Here is an 18,833-nt window from a genome sequence, read left to right as displayed (position 1 = left end):
TAGCATTAACTAGCATTAGCGCAAAGTGAATGGGTTGTCATATATTGTACTTGCTTAAATTTACGTATGCAAATATCTCCTTAATTCCCTTGTAACTGTGACCCCCTAAACAGGAAAAAGCAGATATTACAATGCAAGGCTTTTTGGGTATCTTTGTCTCCGAGTGGCATGAAGCAGGATCTAAATATTGACAGTTCTTTGTACTTGTGATATGCTGTATTCAGATTTTTTTTTGGTGTTTTTGAATATGGGCTATGTGTATTTATGATCTAATAGCTGAACTTTAATCTTAACTTCCAGTGCTTAATGATACAGGGTTCCTTTTATAAGCATTAAAGACGGCAGGGGGAAAGCTTGATATCTTATATACAGTACCCATCAAAAGTTTGGACACACCTTAAAATCAGTTGATGATTATGGCTTACAGCCAATGAAAACCCAAAAGTCAGTGTCTCCGAAAATTACCATTTGGTACTTTTGTCAGTGTGGGCAATTTCCCAAGTCCTGCTGGAAAATTAAATACACATTAGCAGAGGAATGGAATGCAAACCTAAAATCAGTGTCTTAGAAAATTAGAATATTATATACGACCAATTGGTCCTTTTGGCAGTGTGGGCAGTGTGCCAAATCCTGCTGGAAAATGAAATCTGAATCTCCATAAAAGCTGTCAGCAGAGGGAAGCATGAAGTGCTGTAAGATTTTCCAGGAAAACACTGCACTGACTTTGGACTTGATATAACACAGTGGACCAACACCAGCAGATGACATGACTCTCCAAACCATCACTGATTGTGGAAACTTCACACTAGACCTCAAGCAGCCTTTCCACTCTTCCTCCAGACTCTTCCTCCCTGGATTCTATCAATATGTTAAATGTAGCACTAGAAATAATAGAATACTCGATAAGTGCTACGGTAATATTAAGAATGCTTATACAGCCAAAGCCAGACCACCTCTTTGTAGTTCTGACCATAATGTCATCCATCTGCTTCCAACTTACCGGTCAGTGTTTAAGTCCTGTAAGCCTGAAATACAAACTGTGAAGGTTTGGACAGACGACAAGAAAGAGGAGCTGAAAGGCTGTTTTCTCTGCACAGACTGGGATATTTTTCTGGAGGTGGCAGACATAGACAAGGCTGCAGAAGCAGTCACAGATTATATTATTTTTTGTGTTGATTCCATAATTCCTCAAAAAACTGTTAAACGATACCCAAACAATAAACCATACATTAATGAGGGTATCAGAGAATGCATCAGGAGGAAAAAAGTTGCTTTTTCCTCTGGTGATGTTGCAGGTGTTCATGCTGCTCAAAAGGATTTGAATGACCAACTAAGGGTGGCTCGGCGCCAGTTTAAGGAGAGGGCAGAACAAGACCTGGCAGCTTCCAATACAAAGAATTTGTGGGGCATAATTAGACAGATGACTAACATGGATGCAAAAAAGAAACCCCTGTCGGCCCTTAATGAAACAACTAGGGCGAATGAACTGAATAACTTTTACATGCGGTTTGATACAGAAAATGTGAAGGAATGTGCTGCAGTATTGGAGAATGTAATCTGTGATTTAAATATGGACAGAGTTACAGTTGAACCACAAGCGGTCAACAAAATTTTTAAAGCCATACAGACCAACAAAGCCACAGGCCCAGATTGTATGACTGCATTCTTGTTAAAAAACTTTGCTGAAGAGCTCTCACCTGTCTGGCACAAATTATTCCAGCTCTCTATAGATACTCATACGGTGCCAAAACTCTGGAAAAAATCTGTAATTATCCCGGTCCCTAAAACAGCTTGCCCTCAGGAGAATAATGATTATAGACCGGTGACACTTACCTCAAACGTTTTTAAATCATTTGAAAGGCTGATGCTTGAAAAGCTTCAAATACAAGTGGAACCGTTAGTGGATAAATTCCAGTTTGCTTATACAAAAAATCGAAGCACAGGTGATGCTATAGCAACATTAATGCATCTTATTCTTAAGCATATTGAATGCCCAACTGCATATGCTCGACTACTCTTTATAGATTTCAGTTCAGCTTTTAACTTAATACAGCCACATCTGATTCTTAATAAGTTAGTCCAGGCAAACGTAAATCCATTTCTAATTAAGTGGTACTATTCTTTCCTGTCTAATAGGCCACAACAAGTAAAGTTTAACTCTGCTCTATCTGACACAACAGTTTGTAGTACTGGGGCCCCTCAGGGGAGTGTCAGTTCACCTTTCCTGTTTACTTTCTACACTAATGATTGTGTTAGTATGGACGCAAACCAGCACCTGATAAAATTTTCTGATGACACAGTTTTGCTTAGTTTGTTAACAAAAACCTCTAACCCAAATATGCATCATATAGCTGTACAAAATCTTGTGGCCTGGTGTAGGGTACACAAACTGCAGATTAATACAAGTAAGACTGTGGAAATGCTGGTGGATCCTCGAAAAGTCGGAATTTCTGACCCTGTGTCTATCCATGGTCAAACCATTGAGCAGGTGAGCTCATTTAAATATCTTGGAGTTTACATAGACTGTGATCTGAGTTGGAAAACACAGGTGACCAGGGTGTGCTCTAGGATCCATCAGCGCCTTCATTTTCTGCGCAGACTCAGATTATTTGGTGTCTGTAAGAACATTATGTTAATATTCTACAGAGCAGCTATTGAATCAGTTTTAAGATATGGTATTACAAGTTGGTTTGGTAATCTAACAGTTCAATCCAAAACACAATTAAATAGCCTAGTTAAGACAGCTGGGAAAATTATGGGCATTCCTGCCCCTTTTGGCCCGCATGAGCTGTGGCAGCAGGCTATAATTAGGCAGGCTAGGAATATTGTTTCTGATAGTACACATGTGCTACATCAGGAGTACCAGCTCATGAACTCAGGTAGAAGATACAGGGTCCCTTTGTGTAGGCACAATAGGTTTAAACATTCTTTTGTACCACTGTCAATTAAGATTCTAAATAATAAGGACGTCTGACTGTATTTGGTTGTATAGGGGCTGTGGGGTTCTGTGAAAGTATGTAATGTAATGCACTTTAAATCCTTAATGTATTGTAATGATATGGTTTTGGTCACATGATTGTCTGTATGTGTTTGTTTTGTGTTGTAGTGCAGTATGCCCTCAATCCAAGAAAAATTTCTCCTTGGGAGATAAATAAAGAAACTAACTAACTAACTAACTCTGAACCCTTGTTTTCCAAATGAAATGCTAAATTTACTGATAATCAGTGATGATTTGGAGAGCAGTCAGTGTGGTATTTTCCAGGAAAATCTTACAGCACTTCATGCTTCCCTCTGCTGACAACTTTTATGGAGATGCAGATTTCATTATCCAGCAGGACTTGGCACACTGCCCACACTGCAAAAAGCACCAATTGGTTGTATATAATATTCTAATTTTCTAAGACACTTATTTTCACACAGGTTTCCTTTAGCTGTCAGCCATAGTCGTCAACAATAAAATAAATAAACACCTAAAATAGATCACTCTGTGTGTAAAACATCTATATAATATATGAGTTTCACATTTTGAACTGAATTACTGAAAAAAGTAACTTTTTCTAAATGCACTAGTGTATTAAAATCTCAGCAGAGCAGAGCTGCAGAGCAGAGCTGAACACACTCAGGTCCTGGTTGTGTGTGGAGGAGAAGGTGGGCGGAGTCATATGAGTGGTCATATGATCCTCAGCCTGGCGTCTGCAAGGTTTGTGTTTCAGTACCGCTTTGTGTTTAGAGGGAACCAGTGAGAAAATGTAGCTACTGTTGGGAAATGTAAATACTCCAGGGCGTGTTGGGATATACTGATACTGTGTTTGGCTAATTCTTACTTTGTTTACGTGCATTTTCTCTGCTGCTGTCGGTTATACACGGGTTTAGCTCGGGAGCTTCCTGGTTAGTCAGTTTCTAGAGGCACGTGAGAGATACGTGAGAGAATGTGATTAAATGAAGAGTTTTTTTTTATACATATTTCAGGTTTTAGCTACGTAAATAAGTGCCTATGTGTATAAAATTGCATATTTCAATATTTAATGAGTACGTTTTGCTTATTTTGTGTATTTGCTGGTGACTTTCTTAATTACCTTAACTACCCTCTGTGGCATAGTGCAAAAACCAAACAAACAAATATTTGATTATTATTACACTTTTTCATACCATACCTTATTTGTTTGTTTGTTTGTTTGTTTGTTTATCTTTATGTAATATAATGGTGCAGTATATATCTACGTCCAGTATATATGCAGTAAGGGGTATAAGTCATAAATAAAAATATGTTTAGGTGCCAGAATATGTAAATAAGTATATTTTGCTGTTTGTGTTTTTACTATATTCTTAAATTCTTGTTGTAAACTTACAAAAACAATGTTTTTTTTGTTTGTTTGTTTTTTTCGTTGCCTTGTGCAGTTGGATCAGTTACATTAATCATGATAAAGCAGTTGCTCTCGCCTCTAGTCCTTTTTTAATATTGTTTATTTAATCTTTATTTAACCAGGAGGTCCCTTGAGATCAAAATCTCCTGGCCAAGACAGCACACCATTTCCAATTACAGAAAATTACAACAAAGTGATTACATAAAGACATTTAGAATAAACACAAAATGAGTATGAAAGTAAAAAAAAAATAAACAGACAGAGAATGCATTTAGGAGCAGCAATTGCACGACTCCATAAAATAATTCTTTACCAAAGTTTTAAACTCACTTCATTAAACCAGCTCATTAAGCTGTAATTTGTCTTGAAGGTAATTCCAAAACCACAATTTTAAATAGGAGAAAGCTTTCTGACCAGTTCTTACCTAATCTTGAGGACTGTAGAGTAGCCTGCTGTAAGAGTGTAAGAAAGCTTTGAGCATGAGAGCAGATTACACAAATTTAATGGGAGTTTACCTAAAAGAGATATATAAATAAAAATTAGCAATAATAAAAATCTATCTTACCTTTAATTTCTTTAATAGAGTATCAATAGGAACAATGTAGGAGAACCTGTTATCTCACTAAATACCCAAGTACTAAGTCTTGAAACCATTTTCTCTATAAAGCTGTTTTGTGACATTTGATGTAAAAAGTGCTATATGAATAAATTTTAATTGAATTGAACTTTTTTTACATAGTCTTTCAGATATACATATTTGTAGTTATGACACACTTGTAAGCCTTATTGTATTGGATGTAGATATGCCTTCTACCATTAAATTAAAACAATGTATAAATGGTACGGTAAGGTGTAATAACCAAAAATTTGGTTTATTGCCCTAGAGGAATTAGGCCTACTCTTTCAGTTCTCATTTTTAATCACAATCTACCATATTAACGATTATATTAAACCCAAAATTATTAATATACCTCCAGTCATTGATATACAGATCGCATTACTAGCATTGTGAAATGTTGAATCATTAACTAGTAAAACTACATATAATACCTACTTCAATATCACAGAACAACAAAATATTGCACCTTTTTTTCAGTATCGTGCAGCTCTAGCTGAGACAACATTTTGAGAAAGTAGACAGTGTTGTGATAGCTCTGTATGTTTGCCTGGGAAAAAAACACTTGCCTTGTTATATAAGCATACCTCTCTTTGTACTGTTTTACTTTCTAATCCATCACTAAGCAACTGTATTGTCAATATGTTTGAATGATGACAAATAACTTTTTATATTTGTTTTATTTTCAGATGACGGGCAACAGCAAGTACAGTAGTGGCATGGTTTATGTGACTTTGCTCATCCTAATAATCCTAATTCAAGGTAAGCCACTGTATGGTTCAGAGCATAAGCAACTAGGAGAAATATCCAAGGAGATTTCCCACTATGCTGACATTGCCCTGAAGATCATAGATCTGGCAGTGTTCGGGAAGGCTCAGAACCGCTCCTATGAACGACTTGCCACTTTCACTGATACAATTGGTAATAGAGTGAGTGGATCCAAGGACCTGGACCTGGCTATAAAGTATATGTACAATGCCCTGAAGCAGGATGGACTGGAGAATGTGCATCTAGAACCGGTGAAGATCCCTCACTGGGTGAGAGGAGAGGAGAGTGCTGTGATGCTTCTTCCACGAAACCACACCATGTCCATTCTTGGTTTGGGAAGCAGTGTTGGAACTCCAAAAGGAGGTTTGTAGTTGGTGTACTTCGAGACATTTACTTTGTGTATTGTATACACACATTTACCAAAAAAACAATGTTGTCTGAATGTAATAATGATATGTGTAAGTAATTACAATGTGAAGGAAAAGTCATATAAAGGTTAAAGGCAGTATTGAAGTGCTCACCACCAGACCTGACCATCATTGGTTCCCAATCAGAACCTGGATTTGTTGTAAAGTCATGTCTAGTTCTCTATTGCATGTCTATTAGCAAACAATCTCTCACCAAGAGGAACACTACCTAAAACTGCTTTAAGCTCCTGAGAGCCTTTTTACAGAGCGGTTTGGGAAGAAGTTATAATCCCCTGTGTCTAATCAGATCTTATCTGTAATCATTTACATCAGGGGTCATCAATAGGTGGCATAGATGTCGGCCTGCAAGCATGAAACATCTGGCCTGTGAGGTTGTTTGAACTATGATGATCGATAATCAAAAAAATAAAAAATAAAATGCTTCTCTGGCGAGATTTTGTGTACATACCCCCCCCTGTCTCTCTGTTGTGCTTGGCGTGACTTTGGTTTCAACCTGTTCTCAGTTTTCCGTCCGTTTTTGGGCTCACTATCTCCTTATAAGATCGTTTTTCCAGCTGTGTCCCAGTTCACTAGCCGGGGCAGCAGTAGTGTATTAGACCATGACCCTGACAACGCAGGTTCGATCCCGCAAGAGAAGCGGTGTGTTTATTTATTTTTATTTTATTTTTCCTTTTTTCTTGGGTTTACTTGCTTTGAGATCAAGTGTTCTGAAATTGGGTTCAACGACCCTCTGGGCTGGAGAGCTACTAGTCTGTAGCACTCCCCTTACATCCCATTACACTACATTTTCCAAAAAAAATTTTTTTTTTTGTGGCCCGTCCCGTAATGGGTTGGAAAATATCTGGTCTGTTGCCAAACTTAATTGCCGACCCCTGATTTACATAACTGGCTGAGGCATAATTGCATGTCAAGTTTTGCAGCAATCTGTTTGTTATTTTTTATTTTTTTATGTTTTTTATTTTATAATTTTATGGACATTTTAGAGGAGATTAAGGATAAAAAGCAAGTCATTTTTAAACCCCACATTCAGTGTTTGGTTCTTTGCACAAGTAATAGTACGGCATCTTTGGAAGTCCTCAACATTTGCTCCTAAAGGCCTTCAAGCTGTGGTGTACTGTGCTGTCTCTATCTCACAGGTATTGAAGCAGAGGTGTTGGTGGTGGAGTCTTTTGAAGAGCTGAAGAGAAGGGCAACGGAGGCCAAGGGGAAAATTGTGGTATATAATCAGCCCTTTGTTAGCTACGGAGAGACAGTTGCGTACAGGGCTTCAGGAGCTTCAGAAGCTGCTAGAGTCGGAGCCGTAGCTTCACTAATTCGCTCTGTCACTCCATTTTCTATCAACAGGTCTGTCCCAATCAACTGTTTGTCTTTTTTTTTTTTTTTACAATAAGTGTTTCATGTTTTTGAGAAGACAACATTACCTATAGACTTAACATCAGCTGTGTTCTGGTTATAGCCCCCACACAGGATGGCAGTGGTACGACCCTGGCGTGCCTCAGATTCCCACAGCCTGTATCACAGTGGAGGATGCTGAGATGATGGCCAGGATGGCCTCCAGAGGCACAAGGATTGTCCTGCGACTAACAATGGGGGCGCAGACCCTGCCAGATGCAGACTCCTTCAATACAGTGGCTGAGATCACAGGCAGTGAGCATCCAGAGCAGGTAAGTGCACATGCATTTTAGTATGCATTCAACTCAGTCCAAAGCAGATAATTAACAGGTTTATTGTGAGCATGTTTGAGAAGGGAAATTAACAAACTGCAGAACAGGAAATTGTGACCCATATTCTTGGACATGACCAAGGTTTCAATGTGGATTCAGTTGCATATTGGATGTGGTCAAACTGAACAGATGTTTTTTTTTTTTTTTTTTCACTGCTCCTAAGTCTTATATAAAGTGACTGTGTGATACATGTGTGTATCCTTACTCTGGAAGCCTCCACTCTCCTCGATTCCTCTGAGCATTTTTAAAGAATTTATGCGTCCTTAAAGATTGCGGACTGTGTACAGTTTCTAGGTCACAGCCTGAAGCAACAATTCCAAATATGATTTACACTCACAGTCTGACTAAGGACTTAGTTGCCCTAAGCTTAGCTTCATGTAAAACCAGGTCCAGGTTGAAATTTGGTTTGAGTATTGGGCTAAAATGTACACATGCAAGCATTTAGATCACTCTGTTGATTTGCACACATAGCTTCTGTAACATTTTAAAATAATATTTATAATATTTTACATAGTACCTGTACATGTCATGAAAGCTTTTTGTCATCAAAATAGAAGTCACAAAAGGACTGCACATAATGCAAGGAAGAGGCATTGGTCATGTTAAAAGAAAAAGTACAGTTGCAAAAGTATTCATACCCATTGAACTCTTTCACATTTTGTCACCTTACAATTTAAATGTATCAATATTTTTGCATGACTCACTTTTCAGTTTATTTAATTAAAAAAAAACATGTATCATTTTTGTTCCACTTTACAATTATGTGATACTTTGCATTGGTCCATCACTTAATATCTCAGTAAAAAAACATTTAAGTTTGTGGTTGGTGACAAAAAAAAGTTTAAGGGGTATGAATATTTTTGCAAGTCACTGTATGTACTAAACTGCAAGCATGTAAAATGGCTACTAATTTTTAAAACGCTGAAGAAGGTTGTTTGGTCAGCTGAAACTACTCCCTGGGTTGCCATGTAATGACACTAAACTTACACAAAAAAAGCAAAAGACCAGGTTAGTTTATACAGTTTTATGTTTTTATTGTTTGTACATTATTAACAGCTCTATTTTATATAACTATCATCAGTTAGCTATCTTGATCCACCACAGGCTGTGTTAGCCCAGGCTAAGTCCATTATCCATTATAGCTGTCTCCATCTATAAACACATTGTCAATATTTACTTGTCTTTTACTTGTCTGTAGTCTTAAAGCTTGTAGCATCTAATGCTGTATCTGTTAAACCAGTTTGTTTGCCCATTTTCATGGCTGCAGCAGACTGTGTTTGCTGCTACTGGGTTTCATACCTGGCAACCAGGAGTGTTGAACTAGGACTGGGGAATGTGCAGTGGGTGGGTTCAGAGACTACAACACAAACAGATTTCCACTTTATAAAGGACAAGGATACAAAGGAAATCTTACTGGCAGAAGCAAGTTAGCTTATACTTATAGCATGTTTTCTTAATATCTGATGACAACAGAAATATGATACATATTGAGCCTTTAAACATAACTTCAAAAATAGACACTATTTAATTATTTAAATGTAAGGAATGACAATGTGCATGCATCTTCTTAAGATTGACAAAAATGTATGTATCTAAAGGGTGTATCAAAATCACTAAAGTTTCACTTAAACAAGACCCAACTGGTTTGTATATAAACAGGGCTGTAAATCAGCTCTTGTGAATGTCTTGGTTTGGGTCAGTTTCTAGGACAGGCAATTGGTTTATTGCATGTGTGTAAATGTATCCGATTGGCAGAGTGTAACAACATTAGTATGCAGTGCAGTTCAGCTCTCTTTAAAGATTGCTGTGCTCAAACTGTGTCCAGCCATTTGGTGACCACTCGCATGTGTATGATTTGTGCATGTGTGTGACTCACCAGTCTGCTGAGGGCACCAATTATTGCTGAGGGAAGTTTGATAGAAGTTACCCTTTCATCACTGATTAGAGATCAGTTTTATGGTTTTGTTTCTAATGTCGATTAGCATTTGAGAAGAAATCGCTGTTCTTAGATCAGTGCAACAGCATATCTTTTTCCTGGAACCAATTATTAACGGTATAGTACCACTCTCCCTTGTCCATCATGCACTCCGCTCTTTCTGACACCGAACATGACACATCTCTCCAGGAGTCTAGCTGCTACTGATAGCTGGCTTCTAATTAGTGGCTTGTTAGTACAGGTACAAGTGATGGTTGTCCCTCCTGCTAGAGAGAGCATGCAGCAGCAGAGCATTGATCTCAAAGCCAGGAAGCTAAAGTGTTAGAGAGTTGTTTTAAATTCAGCATCCAATGAATATCCTCAGTGAAATCTGTGAAAAACTGTCACAAACAGCTGTTCTGTGATATGTGGTGGAACACTACACTGTTCATTAGGGAGGGAGGCAATAAAAGTAGGGAGACACTCTTGTTTTTTAAGCCTGTAGGCCACGTCTGTTTAAAACAGCTCACAAACAGCCAGCTCCATAACTGCTGTAAAACTACTGTTTTATAACGTAGCCTTTGTCCTTACATCCAAACACACACTCGAGCACTCATGCCCACAAGTGCACGTACTTGCTCGCACTGGTTTAATTTGTGCATTACGCTGTATTTAAACTCCCTTTTTACATGAGAAGGAAAGAATGCCTCACTCTGCTGACTAAGGAGATTTTAATAGCTGCTTGTGTAGTACTTCAAATGATGTCATTTTCTAAGAATAAGAAGGAGAAGCTAAAGGAACAGTAATGGCACAACCTTTTCATCAAAGGCTCGTCAGTGTGTGGCCTTGAATTTTCTGTACTTTTTTCTTTTCCCCTTTCTGGTGCTCTTTTTATATACCATGAACAGCACTGGCACATATTCAGTGTTTAGTCTCCGAGACTGAAGGTTAAAATTTGCTTTGTGGTCTCCCTGTCTGACATTTTCTCATATTCTAGTTCCTGGAGCATGATTATTAACTGTGTGTGTGCTCGTGTATGTTCTCAAAACACACAGTTCTAAGATACTGCATTCCTGCACATGACCAAGAACATGCAAATCTACTGTTTGGTTTTACTTCTTCTTTTAAAAGTTCATCTGTTGGCTATTTTCAGAAATGGCATGAGAAGAATGAATCATCTTGCAAATGACATATACTGAAAAGTGGCTTATTTGATTTCTGGAGTCACATAATTCTCATAAGGCTCAATTATCTGTTATTTTGTTGTTTGATGTAGGGAACCAGGTCATTTATGGAATGTTTTTAAGAAGGATTATATTTATCATTTAGGAAATCTATTGTATTTCTATTATGGGCATCCTTTGGACCAGACCATACTGTGGATTTAAAACTTGCCATTCATTTCAGCACTTCTGTTATGTGTTGTTAGCAGTTTGTCATTAAAACAGTTGCGGAGAATGTGGTGATCACATCACACTGATGGGAATATATATATATATATTTATTTATTTAAGGTATAATGGGCTGGATTTTGTATTTTGAAAACTACAGCACTTACATTTACACAGAAGGTAAAAATGGCCTAAATGTTTTTTTCTTTAACTGTGATCTATATTGGACATTTGTATGAACAGTTGAAGCTCCTAAAGTGATATGCATGCACAAAATAGCAATGCTTCACATGAAGTTTTTGTTTCATCTTCACCAGCACTATAGGAGCTTTTAAGGTGCTTCTCGGGCTGACAGCCAGAATGTGCTCAAGTTTGCTCTAAAAAGGACACATTATTCAGTTATTGTCACTTCTTTGGTTGTGTCCTTGATTTCTTTAAACTTCACTTTTGAGCCCTTTTTTTCTATGACTACATTCCTTTAAAAACACTGTGTGGTTGTCAAATGTGTTTCAATTGAGAGAGATCACACCAAATATTTAAAGAGGTCTGTTACCTCTTTATCCTGCAACTAAAACCCTTCCTTTTCTGCTGTCGTCTATTTTCCAATTTTTCACATCCAGTTTCCTTTCTCCTCTTTTTTTAAATTTTCTTCTTAATGAAGGGATGCATAAGTTCCAATCTGGCTGTTTAAATATGTATCAAATTTCAATACACATATTGCAGGTAAACTTAATTAATTTTTTTATTTGTTATTTCCCTGACATACAGTGCAGTGAAAAAGTATTGCTTTTGTTTTTCAAATAAGCTTTAATATCCGACACGTGTAACCTGAATAAATACAAAAAGCAGTTTTTAAATGATGATTTCAGTTTATAAGGGGAAAAAGACTATACAAACCACCCTGACCCTATGTGAAAAAGTAATATATATATATATATATATATATATATATATATACATAGTAACAGTGACCAGTTTTACCAGCCTATATACAACATTGTTATTTGCAAGAAGAAAATTTGTCATTTTTGTTGTTGTTGGGCTTTTTAACACATTGCTTTTATTGGCTGGTTTAAGGCTGTGTAATGGCCCACGGGAGCTGCATACACTGCAAACACTGAGTTATAACACTATATCTCATAGCCACAACTCTACAAATTGGTGCATATAATATTCACAGCAGTGACTCGCATAGGATTTGTGAGTGACTGGGAGATAATTGCAGAGTATTCTATACCGTATAAAAATTTCTACACTTTTTAAATCAGTTTTAAAATCTGCTCATCATTACACAAGGATTCATTTTACAAGTGGATTTGTTGTAGCATCAGATATTATTTATTGTGCTCCAGAAACTCCAGATGGAGTGAGCGGTACTAGGCAGGACCAGGGATGTAAATGAACGGCATGCGCAAGTGATCATTTTTCAGCTTTATTTAACATTGTTTATTTAATGAACGTCATGCTGAAGCTGTGGCAGATGGGGCTTCATATCTGCTTTATTTCACTCCAGGTGAGGATTAGGAAGAGGAAGGAGTATGTGTATGTGGATCCCTGATGAGGTATCCACTGTTCTTTTTATAGCAGTAGTGACTGTTTGCGGTGTGTATTTGATTGCGTAGGAAGCTTCAGCTGTCTGTCCATCATTGGCCTGCTGTCCTGTGTGTTTGAGAGGGTTCTGGTGTGTCTGTTCTTTATCCTGCCATCTGTGGTAGGGAAGACTGCTGATGACGTTGTTTGGGTGATCAGTGAGTGTGGGTGCCATGGTAAAAATATACTGTCATAACATTTTGAAGCTTTTCTGAGTTGTCAAAACAAGGTAGAAGTAGAGCTGGGCGATATGGGAAAAAATCTTATCACGATATAGTTTTCCATATCAGTCGATATCGATATGTATCACGATATAAATCAAATCACTTTGTGTCACACTTAAAGGTTTGTTTTTATTAGTGAGAGAATAAGGGAGTGATGGAAGTTTTATCACAATATTTTTTTCTGTATCTCCATAATTATTAGGGCTGGCCCGAATAGCATTTTTTGAGCTCCGGATATTTGGCAGTAATTGGTAGCGAATATTCCAATATTAGTTTTTAAAAAAAACAAATTAATCATGAACGCGAGCCAGAACCCGAGCTTGAACGTCAGCCTGACTCAGGCGCTGCATGAACTCGGGCTTTTTTCCAATTTTTTTCCAATTTTCCATGACTGAAAAAAAAACTTGGGCTATAAGCTCAATATTAAATATTTCGTTTGTTTAGAAATTATTTTATATTCTTAAACCATGTTAAATTATATTAGATTAGTAGGGCTGGCCCGAATAGCGTTTTTTGAGCTCAGAATATTGGGCACTGATTGGCAGCCAATATTGGAATATTTGTTTTTAAAAAGACGGATTAAAAACTGATTAAAGTAAAACAAAAATTGCAACTCGGCCCCTTTAATTCACCACAAAGTTTTCCAAGACCCAGCCGGAAAAAAAAAGATTTCCCACCTTTTCCTCAGCTGGGTCGGGCTCAAAAAATGATTTGTGATAGGCTGTTTTTTGGTTTGTTTGTTTAAGCACTTAGGCTTTTGTACTGCTGCAGTGCAATATTTAGATTTTATATTCTGAAATTCGTTAGGTTTTATTTCTTTTAGCATTTTGAACTTTTTTTCCAATTTCAAATTTATTTTTTTCTGTTCGTTATGTTCTATCGGTCCTTGCGTTTTTTGTAGTTGAAGTTGAATTTAATATTGAAGTTCAATATTTCTAATTTATATTTTGAAATTCGTTAGATTATATTTATTATTGTATTTTGAGCTCACTTTAGTTGGTTATTTTCCAAATTCATATCTATTTTTCTGTTATTATTAAATGTTATTAGCTTATTAGCTTAGCTTGTCATTTAGCATACAGAACTTCTCACGGATTTTTAATGAATGTTGATTTATTAATTTAAAAGCTGTACCTTATTAAAAGTATTTTAAGCCAGACAGACACTGTGTGATTTTTTAATGAGTTTATCTGCACTTTTAAATGGTTTGTCCTGTAGGAAACGCACACGATTTGTATGCTGACACTGTTGTCTGACTGAGGAGCTGCTTTCCGTCAAATGCAGCCTGTAGGCAGGAAAAAATCCAGCCAGAACCGACCATATCATGAGCCAGTTTTAAAGCCAGTAATTTAGTAGAGCATTAAACTACAAATCTGAGATGTACCTGCTGTACTTCTTAATCTCTGCCCCCAAAACGGTCCATTAACTTGCTTGACAGACGCGTCAAATCCCCCGCGAGCACGCGCGGCGCACAGCGCACCGATTAATTCATGCGTTGAGCTTTAAACGCGCAGCTGAGCTGTAATTGGGGAAATATCACAAAAATCACAGTGTGATTTGTTACATTAAAAAAAAGACCATTTTCTTCCGCCTAATCTGAGAGGAAAGCGGTGTTCTCGACCGGCCCGAGTTCATGCAGCGCCTGAGTCAGGCTGGCGTTCAAGCTCGGGTTCGGGCTCGTGTTCAGGCAGATAATCTAAATGATAAATGATTTTGTGTTTTTGCACTTGGGCCATAAGCTCAATATTAAAAAGTTCGTTTGTTTAGAAATTATTTTATATCCTTAAACCATGTTAAATTATATTAGATTAGAGGAAAGTCATTTAGACATCATTCTTAAGGTGTTTTTGTCCTGTTACCGCTCCGCAAAAAAAACTCTTCCTTTAATCCGCGCCCCACATACACATTTTTGCAGCACCTGCCCCGAGGTCCTAATATAAATTGAATTAATTACATTTAGTGCTTAAAATTTACTTAAAATTTATTTAAAACGTGCTGAACAGTGCGGCCGTTTATTCCCAAAGTACAAACACTATGGTTGTTTGCGTGTGTCGGGCCATACTCCACTATTCTTTAGGGTTTTTTGTTGCATGCATGAGAATAACTATTACAATTTTCTTAACTATTTATTAATTTGCTCCAGCGTCTTCTGGATTGATTACACGTTGTGTTTTCGTTGTTTGCCGCGCCACTTAGACGGAAATGGAAATGAATGTTAATCGAATTCTATTGCACAGGCTTATCATCGTCATCGAGGGAAAAATTATCGCGAAACAAATCGATATCGTTATATCGCCCAGCACTAGGTAGAAGAGAATTGATCAAATTTACCAGAAAAACAGTAGCGCTGCATTTTAAAAAGCTTACTCTGATCATATACAACAACAATACAATACACTTAACATACCTAAAACAATACTAAACAATACTATACTTACACAAGTAGTAGTAGTAGTAGTAGTAGTACAGTCAGCTAATATCTATAGTGATGACACATAAATTTCAGAAAACTTAGTGTACAATAAGCAGAGTGGGATAAATGAGGATAGTGTTGCTCAAAACAAACTGATAATAGTTGGTGTTGTTTTTGCTATGCAAAAAAAAAACACTTGAATAGAAACATTATTAGACTTAGCAATAGGGCTGGACAACATATTGTAGTTATTAATATGCTCAAAACTATTTTAATAAAGATATAAAAATGTCCATATTCTTAATCTTGTACCTGCTATGTAGGTTACTCTCTGTGTGCAATTTAATTCCATAGGAGGTGCATCGGATTGTTTGTGTGGAAATGGTTTGATCTTGGAAAAGAGATAACACTCAACAAATTAGAAACATCAGTTAAAGGTAGCAGACTGGTGATTTAAACATTCTACTTTAATCATATCATATTGTATATTTAAATTTGTCCTAAGCATATAAACCTATAATTTTTTTAGTCAGATAAGTCCCACCACCATATGTAAGTATATATAAGTTTATTGGTGGCTCTTTCATATTAAACAAGCACAAAATTGATTAAAAAGACCATAAGAATATAAATAATATATAATGGCATATATGAAATAACACTGTATTATTAAAAGGGATTCAAGTATATGCTTAGATAAAGAATGAAGTGTATCTCGTGATGTATAGAGTATGCCTCTTTTTTGCAGTTGTATCTATATGAAAAGTGTATTGTGACAGTTTATTATAAAAATGGTAAAGCCTTATTGATCAATTCTTGTTTAGCATTCTTGTTTTAGACAGTAAATGTATGAATTTTAGTTCTGTTGGAAAAGCTGTGTGTGCAGTTCTGTGTGTGAGTAACAATTCTGCATTGCTGACATGCAGCATCTCTGTCTAAATATTTGAAGAAAAGCTGTCTGAAAGCAAGTGCTTTCTCTACAGTTCTACAAACTCATAGTGATAATTACTGTCGCAGACATCATACTAGATAATGGGTGATGGATGGTTCTGTGCTCTTGTCACAAGCTGTAATGTGTTTTCCGTCAGCAGTGCCGTGTTACTGCGTCATGCAGGCTAAATAAAAGACAAATTCTCTTGATGATTCTTCTGGAAGCTCTGTACCGTGCCTCCTGCAAGCACCCACTGCGGCACAGTGCTGTGGGTCATTCCATGTTAAATCTGTTTGACTTGAATCCTCTGGCAGATTGTGTAAGAAGGTACTATGTGATGTCAGAAGTACAAAAAAGTACAAAAATGTTCAATACTTTAGTACTTCCACCTGAGTGTGGTGCTTAAAGAATATTTCAGCTTGTACTCAAGTCACTTTATTAATGGCACACTTAAGTCTGGGTCTCTATACATATTTGCTGATTAGAGAACATAATGTGTACACAGCACCTACACGATCATAAATGAGTGCATTAAATTAATACAGTACTTATAGAGTCAACATGTGACATTTTAAAGTATTTTATATAGCTTTAGGCCAGAATGTTAACCATGTATATTGCTAGCTTGGTAATTGTCTATTTATCTAGTTTTTAAAGTTTTTAAACACCTTACTGAATTTGACTAAAAACTAAAGTCATACTTTGTGTAAGTGTGCAGTCATGGGTGACCAGGAAGTATACAATTAATTTTAGTGTTATTGGACTTAACTTGTAACTACATTAGATCTGGTTTTATTCTTGCTCTTTTACATTGTAAATGCGTATTACAGTTTGATTTAGAATGTGTTTTAATAAGACCCATCCAGTTTTGGGCCACAATTATGGAACTTATAGATATCTTATAGTTTATCCAAGTTCATACACAATAAAAATAATGTGCATTAATAATTTATATTTTATTTTAAGAGGTTTGTTTGGAATCCCTTTGCTGTTGATGTTGTTTGACAGGATTTGACCCCTTAGCTTTGCTTTATTGTGCTATCTTATCTTGTGTTGTGTTGTACTGGTTGGGTTGTAGTTGAAGATGTGTGACAGACATACTGGCTGTGTCTGCAGTAATTACAGATCCACTGTCAGATCCTCCCCCACAGTGACAGAGCTGGAGCCCCGCTGCAGAGGACACAGCTAGCTGATTAAACATTGCCTGGAAGGTTCAGTATACACACACACACACACACATACACACACAAACACACACACGGGCACTGTCTGAATCATCAGGAATTGGGAGTGTTTGATAATATGACTAGCTCCCTATCCAGACAAGAGCTTTGTCAGCTAAGCCAAATGAGGACCAGTTTCCTGTGAAATGTTAATTTTGCTAAGAACGTCAGTGAAAGACAAGATAGATAGCCTGTCAGATTCTAGTTAAATACATCTTATTAATAACACCGTTTAAATACCCTGTAGGTATTTTTCTAGATCAGTGAATCACTTGCAAGCAACAGAGAGAGAATACAAATGTGGACCAAGTTACTATGGTAATTGTCATACAACTGCACTTATAATAGACTGAATAAACAAACTATTATAAACTACTTCACTACACACATATACTGTATGGGCAAAACTAATGTGAGACCTTATCATTTAGCAACAGTTCAGGATGTTGAATTATTACAACCCCACCTCATCTTTAACTCCCTAATTCATCCCATAAGTATTGGATGGAAAACCATCATTCCAAACAATATGTTCACATTTATCTGTTCAGTTTTAGTGATGGTACTTTTTTATAGGGAGTAGACAAGCTGTTTGTGTGCATTTGCACATCTGTGTCAGCAATGAGTACGATTTTAAAATAGTTGAATGCATTCATTAAAAGTGATATCCACAAACATTTTGGCATATTGTAGTATTGTTGTACATGTAGTAGTATAGATGTTTGGGTTTATACAAATAAACAAAGGTGTCAAAATTATTGATGTTCATTACTCTGAGGTAGAAGTACAGACAATAGGGTTTAAAATACTTCTGTAAAAGCTGAAGTCAAACTTTTTACACAAGTAAAAATGTAAAAGTACTGCTTTCATAACTAGCATAAAAGTATAAAAGTAATGTAAGGGAGAAAAATGTGATTTAGGAACTTAAGCCTATAGTGCACTACCCTCCTCCCCTGTGAGGTGTAGAAAGTTCAGAGAAATGTGTGGAAATGTAAGGAGTAGAATTAAAAGCTGTCTTGTTTGTACTTGTTAATTTGTTACTTGGCACCTCTGCAAAATAAAGTGAATAAATGTCAGTAAATTAAATCTGCTGTGTGGAAGAGAGTAAAGTAAATGAGTTAGTCCCAAAGAAGCTTTGCAAATTGTTTTGGTTTTCCCATACAGTATCGGCACCTGTGTTTCTTTTCCCTCATCTGTTAATTAAATTTGCAGCAAACAGTGTTCTTGCATTTATTCATGACAGTGT

The 18,833-nt window shown here is 36.7% G+C and overlaps 1 protein-coding gene across 1 annotated transcript in view; it reads left to right on the top strand.

Moving 5' to 3' along the window:
• Nucleotides 1-3,608: 3,608 nt before the first annotated feature.
• LOC103038042 (carboxypeptidase Q) overlaps nucleotides 3,609-18,833 on the top strand; it is a 37,170-nt gene continuing 21,945 nt past the window's right edge. Inside the window, exons 1-4 of the mRNA XM_049480616.1 lie at nucleotides 3,609-3,700; nucleotides 5,670-6,111; nucleotides 7,313-7,520; nucleotides 7,633-7,840. Of these exons, the coding sequence (XP_049336573.1) occupies nucleotides 5,670-6,111; nucleotides 7,313-7,520; nucleotides 7,633-7,840 (858 nt within the window). The 5' untranslated portion in view covers nucleotides 3,609-3,700. The remainder of the gene's footprint in view (nucleotides 3,701-5,669; nucleotides 6,112-7,312; nucleotides 7,521-7,632; nucleotides 7,841-18,833) is intronic.

The sequence above is a fragment of the Astyanax mexicanus genome, chromosome 6 (genome assembly GCF_023375975.1).
Source record: "Astyanax mexicanus isolate ESR-SI-001 chromosome 6, AstMex3_surface, whole genome shotgun sequence".
Lineage (NCBI taxonomy): Eukaryota > Metazoa > Chordata > Actinopteri > Characiformes > Acestrorhamphidae > Astyanax > Astyanax mexicanus.
This window is presented reverse-complemented; position numbering and strand designations above follow the sequence as displayed.